The sequence below is a fragment of the Pseudomyrmex gracilis genome, unplaced genomic scaffold (genome assembly GCF_002006095.1).
Source record: "Pseudomyrmex gracilis isolate BER0280 unplaced genomic scaffold, ASM200609v1 scaffold_363, whole genome shotgun sequence".
Taxonomy (NCBI): domain Eukaryota; kingdom Metazoa; phylum Arthropoda; class Insecta; order Hymenoptera; family Formicidae; genus Pseudomyrmex; species Pseudomyrmex gracilis.
In genome coordinates, this window is record NW_018020947.1 from 61476 (window position 1) to 68313 (window position 6838).

The 6838-nt window shown below is 45.9% G+C and overlaps 1 protein-coding gene across 1 annotated transcript in view; it reads left to right on the forward strand.

Moving 5' to 3' along the window:
- The window catches only part of LOC109860306 (golgin subfamily A member 6-like protein 2), a 3558-nt gene extending 1538 nt beyond the window's left edge, over positions 1–2020 (forward strand). The window contains exons 2-3 of the mRNA XM_020439306.1: positions 552–916; positions 1775–2020. Coding sequence (XP_020294895.1) covers positions 552–916; positions 1775–2020 — 611 coding nt within the window. The remainder of the gene's footprint in view (positions 1–551; positions 917–1774) is intronic.
- The last annotated feature ends 4818 nt before the right edge of the window (positions 2021–6838 follow it).

The window sequence follows — 6838 nt, forward strand, 5'->3', positions numbered from 1 at the left end:
ACGTCCAAGGTGACGCAAAAGTATTATTTAGGACCAAGTAGTACGCTGTTTAGATTTTGCATCAATATTATTCATAGTTAACATTTACATAGACGTACATATATATACTATACATAATACTTATGAGTATATACATTTATGAAACATTTGATTTTAGATGAGGATTATTCAATATCAAAACCATCGACATCTACCGCTAGTCAAAACCGTTCATCAATAGAAAATTTGGATGAAAGTGAAAAAACCTTTGATGAATCTGGAAGTGCAAGTCAAGAAAACTGTTAGGCTAATATTAATCCACAAACCTTCTTCTTCTCCTTACAGTCTCCTATCAGGGGTTATAAAAATAATAAGGCTCGTAAAGGATCCACCGTACTAAAGCCCGGTCAGAAACCTGCTATCAGGGCCATATGTAACACGACGTTACATTTTTGATCAGGGCGCTGTCAGGCTGCATTAACAAGACCTTATCAAGCAACAGGACAAAACCTAACGCGCCCTTCTTAGGGCCGTGTTTGATTTTCTACTCGGGATGTTCTGGAATGTAGCAGGTTTTTGGAACAAAGACAAAGACTTCTGGAAAAACTTAGAAAAGTGGGATGTGATAGTTTTACTTGAAACTTGGATAGAAAAAAAAAAATGGGAGAAGATAAGAAGACTTTTACCGAGAGGATACGTATGGAGCACGCAATGGGCGACAAGAAAAAACAAAAAAGAAAGAGCGATGGGAGGTTTGCTGATGGGGATCAGAAAAGAATTAGCAGACACGAACGATATGAGTAGGACAGAAAAAGAAAGAATAATTGAGGGTAGGATGAGAGTGGGGAAAGCTAAATGGAAGATAAAAAGAGTATATGTTAAAGGTAACATAGATAGATATTTAGAGAACATGGAAAATTGGATGAGAATTCAGAAGGTGAGAAAGTTATAATCGGTGGGGATTTTAATGCAAGAACAGAAAGAGAGAGGGGGCGGATAAGAGAGAGAAAGAACATAGATCAGGGAAAACAAAGAGTAGAAACTCCAAAAATAAAAAAATAAATAAAAAAGGAAGAATGCTAGTAAAGAAATTAGAAGAAAGGGGGTGGTTCATATGGAACGGTGCAACATTAGGAGATGAAAAGGACGAATTTACATTCACAGGAGGGAAAGGTAATACGGTGATAGATTATGTAATTGGGGATGATGAAGCAAGGGATAGAGTATTAAAGATGAAGATAGGCGATAAAATAGACTCGGATCATCCCCCTCTAAAAATATGGATGAAGGGAGAAGTAAAAAGAAAAAAGAAGAAAATAAATGAACAAACAGCAAGTAAAATAGTATGAAACAAAGAAGGTCAAGAAAAATTTAGAGAAAATTTGAATCTCGAAAAAATAGAAAATTTGAAAGTATAAGGAGAATAGAGAAGGATGGAAAAAGACATAAAAATTGCTATAAAGGCAATTCAGCAGGACCAGAAAGACAGGAAAAGGAAAACAGAGTGGTGGGACGAGAATTGCAAAAAGATGAAGAGAGAAGTAAGAGGAGAATTAAGAAGATTAAGGCGGATAAAAAAGGTGAATAAAAGTTACAAAGTAAAAAGAAAGGAATATAAAGAACTATGCAAAAAGAAGAAAAAAGAAGAGACGGAGAGATGGATAAAAGAAGCAGAAATGGCAAGAACAAAAGGTGACGTCTGAGAAATTGTGAATAGAGGAAGAAAGAAAAAGAAAATGATAGATAACGGTATAGTTCCGGACAAATAGAAGGAGCACTTTATGATTTTGGTAAGTGGAAAGAACATAGGATAAGAGAGGGCAACGTAGAAAGAAAAAAGGACGAAGAGGAAGAGATAAGCGAGGAAGAGATTAGAATTGCTATAAAGAAAATCAAAGACGGAAAAGCTACAGGAGTGGATGGCATTCCAGGAGAAGCCTGGAAATACGGAGGGGATGAATTGAGAAAATGGGTAAGGGATTTCTGTCAAACAAAGTCTGGACAGGGAACGGGTGGCCTAAAGAATGGACAGAGGGTCTGATAATACCATTGTTCAAAACAGGTGATGGCAAGAGAGCAGGTGACTATAGAGAAATCACTTTAATGTGTTGGATGTCGAGAAGGTTGGGTGGTAAAGATTAAATTCTATGCGTAAACTTATGTTATTGTGTTTATTGCTCCGTTTACAATGTTCCTTACATTCCTTACACGGCTGTTCCTCACTGTGGTAAACTCTCCGGCTTGCAAAGCCACACAGTGAGCTAGCAGTCTGATGACAATCTCTCCCTGCTTCATCCACGCGATTGATTTATAGTAGATCGATCGCGCCGACTCAGCAGGCCCACCGGTCCTAGCAACGGCTATGCTAGTTACCGGTGCCGCTGTCGACACTTGCTGCGTTGCACTTCGGACAATGCGGCGATGTGTCGCACCCTGTGGCAACCAGCAGTTCTTCTTAGAACTGCTGCTTTCCGCAACCTAACTAGGTCATTGAGCAATGACAGTGATGTCTCATCACATTACTCAATGACCTCATCTTATTTTACTTTTATTTTAAAACTGTCGCACAACAAATGCCAGCATTGTATAAAATATACCTAGCGGTGTTGACCGAAAGAATAAGGTTAGAATGTGAAGAAAGAATAATAATTCCCCAAAATCAAACAGGTTTTAGAAAGAATATGGGTACGATGGACAACATTTATATAATAAATTATCTAGTAAATAGACAACTAGAAAAGAAAAAGAAACTGGTTGCATTGTTTGTGGATTTGAGAGTGGCATTTGACTTGGTGGACAGGAAAACGTTATATGAATCAATGAAGGAAAGGAGAATAAGAAAAGAATTAATAGAGAGGGTGAGAGAAGTAATGAATGAGCCCAAAAACAGAGTGAAAGCCAGAGGAGTGTTGGAGGACTGTTTCTGGACGACAAGAGGATTGAGGCAAGGTTATCCGATGAGCCCGTTGCTTTTTAGCATATTGATAGCGGACCTAGAAGAAAAATTAGCAACAATTAAGTGGGGTGGAGTCAAGGTTGAGGAGAAGAGAATATATTTATTAGCGTACGCTGATGATATTGTGCTGTTGTCCGAGGATGAAGACGATATGAGAAGTAGAATAAGTAGAATGGAGAATTATATAGAAAAGAAAAAACTGGAAGTAAATATAGACAAGACCAAAATCATGAGATTTAAGAAGGGTAGAGAAAGATTAGTTAGGAAAGATTGGAAATGGCGAGGAAAGAAAATAGAAGAAGTCAAAGAATTTACATATTTAGGCTATAGATTACAGAGAAATGGAGGACAAAAAGCTCAAGTGAAGCAAAGAGCTAAGAAGACAGCGATAATAATGGGGGAAGTATGGGGAATCGGCAAAAGAAGATTTGGTAAAAACTGGAACAGAAGAATTTGGTTATTTGACAGATTAATTTGGACAGTGATGAGAGAGAGAGAGTTATGGCGTAGAGATTTGAGGGTGGAAAGAAAGAGAGGAATTGGAAAGATTGGAGAAAAAATTCTTAAGATGGATTTTTGGCTTGGACAGAAGTACTCCAGGATATTTAGTAGGAGAAGAGACTAAGAGATATAAATTGAGAGAGAGAGAGAGAGAAAGAGCAGGAAGAAGTGCATGGGGCTGTGAAAGTAGATTGGAAGAGGGAAAAGGAAGCGAGGTGACAAGATTATGTTGAGAGGAGATAAGAAAGAGAGCTATTGAGAAGAACACATGCTCAATCTGGGAGAGAGAAAGAAGAAAATTCTTCAAAGACAGAGACTGGAACATTAAAAAAGTAGAAGAAAGAAGAGTTAAAGTAATATGGAGTTTGGGGAGTTAATAAAAAAAGATAAAAAATCGCAGAGAGAAGAAAGGCTACAAATGATAAGTAAGTTTCGATATTGCAAATAGTATAGCACAATCATGACAGAAGGCATCCCGAAGTATATGAAAGAAGGCTGGGAGGAAAGCAGATGGAAAAGAATAATAAGATTCAGACTAGGAAATGAAATGAGAGAAAGATTATACTGGGAGAAGGAAAAAAAAAGATTGTGTAGATTATGTGGTAGTGAAGAGGAGTCATGGGTACATGTGTGGGAAAGATGTAGAGATTGGGAAAAAGGTGGAAATTTTTGGCGGAGAAGGGTTGCTAATATGCTAAAACAAGCAGAAGCGAGAGGAAACGGAAGTCCCTGCGGCGGGTGTGTGTGTAGCGTAAGACAGAGAAGAGTGTGCGGATAAATTGAGGAGAAAGTCAGCAGTGAATAGATTGTGGAACGCAAAAATGCCAGGCCGGAAATGTAATTTGTTGTATAATTTAGAGTTTATGCGTAATATTAAGATTTAGTTTAAGCACTGATTTGTAATGGCATGACATATGCGAGGATAATTTATGTATATGGAGTTGTGTATTATTAACCCTTTGCGGTCGGTGCCGCCACTGTGGCGGCATTTGTAATAGACGGAGAGCTGGCTACATAGAGATCGACATGCCTCGGTGCATGAAAAATTTTACCTGGAAAAGGTTCGATTTTCGTCAGTAAAGCGAAAGCCCGACCGTCAGAAGGCGCGCTGGAAGATGAGTGCGTAGGCGGACGCTTAAACGTGTANACGGTGTCGAATAATTTGGTGTCGAATAAATCTGTGTCGAATCGAGCGGTGTCGAATCGTACTGTGGTCAAACGGAACACGCCCGCTCGACACGTCCTAGGGTCGTGGGATTTGAATTTACGGAAGAACGCCCCCGGCGGCGTGCACGCTGACATGGTTCAGCGTTCCGGCGCTCGGGGCTCCCGGATGGCTTGTTCCGTGCCTCCACTAATGGGGGACTAATGTCTCGTTCCCCCCCGGGCAACGGAAGGGGGGATAGTTCGCCGACGTTACGGGTGGCGGGGTACGCGTCGCCCGCGACCCAGACTCCGCCGGCGCTAGAATAGGGGAATTGTTTGCGGGGTTGTGGCGGAGTGTCTTCTCCCCGCTCTTCTCCCGCGACTCACGGTCCACTCACCACCGCTGTGAACCTTTGCTACCCCACTATCCCTCGCTGATGGCGTCGACCTCTGCTGTTGTTGCTGCTGCTGCTGCCGCTGCTGTTGCTGCTCCACCCCGGGGTGTTCATGGGGTGGAGTGTTTCTCTTCTTTGTCTGGCTTCACGCACCCTCTCCCATTACGAGGGAAAATCCCTCGCTGCAGGGTGCGGGCGACCAGACTGTCCGTTGCACTACCGGCGGTGACTGACGTCTCGCTGGCAAGGGAGGGCTGGGTGTCCTGCGCCCCCCCAGTGGGAGACCCGTGACCATAATGGGGCTCCCACACTTCGTTGTTGTCACCGTGGTGGTGGTGACGGTCGCGGGAAGCAACGTCGTGGGCACGTATTGTTGTAACAATGCGGGTGGCACCGACACTCGGATATTGGACGTGATTTTCGGTGCCCCCGCTGCTGGTATCGGGGGAGGAGATGGAATGCCGAGGGGGGGTAATGTCACCCCCCTGCTGCTGGCCTCCCCCGAACGTGGCGACGCCGCTGCTGCCGGTATCGACGCGACGGGACTGCCGGACGATGTACGGGCCGGCATAGCTGCAGAGCTCTTCTCGGGTGAAACCCTGGCGCTCTGCAGCCCCCGTGACGCCGGCCCCCTGTCTCGCCGCAGAGACAGGGGGAATTTTCGCCTCGTCGCATCGGAGCTCTTCTCGACCGGGGCGTTTGAGACCGTCCGCCTATCGAGGGATTCCCTCCAGTTATAGCGGGTGGTCTGCCGAGGTGATTTTTGTGCGGACGGCCTTCTGCTGGCGACGTCCCCCGCTGATGTCCTCGCTGCTGGCCCCTCCTTCGGGGAGCGGGGGGGCTCACGCACCGGTCTGGCAGCTCCGGAAGTCCTGCTGGGCGCGCCGTGCGCCCGCCGCATTCCTGTGGCCTCCTGCGGTGATGGTGTGGCGGCGGGCGTTCTGGATGTTCGTGTGGTTCCTTCTTCCCTTGCTGTATAACTTTCAGCGGAAAATGGTGTTGTGGGGGGGAGAGCGGCGCGCGAGCGACGAGGTGCCGGCTCTCCAGATGATATTGCTACCCCCACTCGAAGGGGTAGATAAATCCGCGACTGTGTCTCTCCTCGCGGCAGTTGTTCTCTTTGTCGACGCCTTTTTCGGGACGGCCCCCTTCGATGGTCCCGGCTGGGGTACCGTCACCGCAGCCGTCGCTCTCGGCGGCCTCATGGTAATGGCGGCCGCTTCTCCTGCTGTGACGGCTGCGTAGGTGGGGGATGGTCCTGTCGTAGGTGATGTTGATGTTGTTGGAGAGGGCCCGCTGGGTTGTGTCCTTGAAGCTGGGCGGGCCCTCTTGGTGGCGGTGGTGGTGGCGCGTGCGCCGGGTTGACGCGAATTCACGGAGGGATTACTTTTTGAGGGGGGATTTTTGTTTGTGGTCGGGGCCGCTGACGACGCGGAAGATGGCGCGGCTCCAGGTTCGCTATCTAATCTACTCGGGCCCGCCTCCGCGTCAACCGGGGGTTGGGGGTGCAACTTTTCGATGTGCAATTTAACGTCTTTCTGCGGGTACCTTGTTTTCCTCCTGTACCCGCAGAATCCACATTTGTAACCGATTGAATCTTCCGGGTGGTCTTTTTTTAGATGTTTTGCAAAATGAGGCGGGTCCGCGAATGTTCCCGCGCGCACGGAGGGACGTAATTGGTCGCTGCCGTGGCAGCGAGGACAAATTACGCGCGCGGGAAACGGGATCTCTATTAGACGGAGAGCTGGCTACATAGAGATCGACATGGGCGGGTTCCGTTTGACCACAGTACGATTCGACACCGCTCGATTCGACACAGATTTATTCGACACCAAATTATTCGACACCGTACGATTCGACA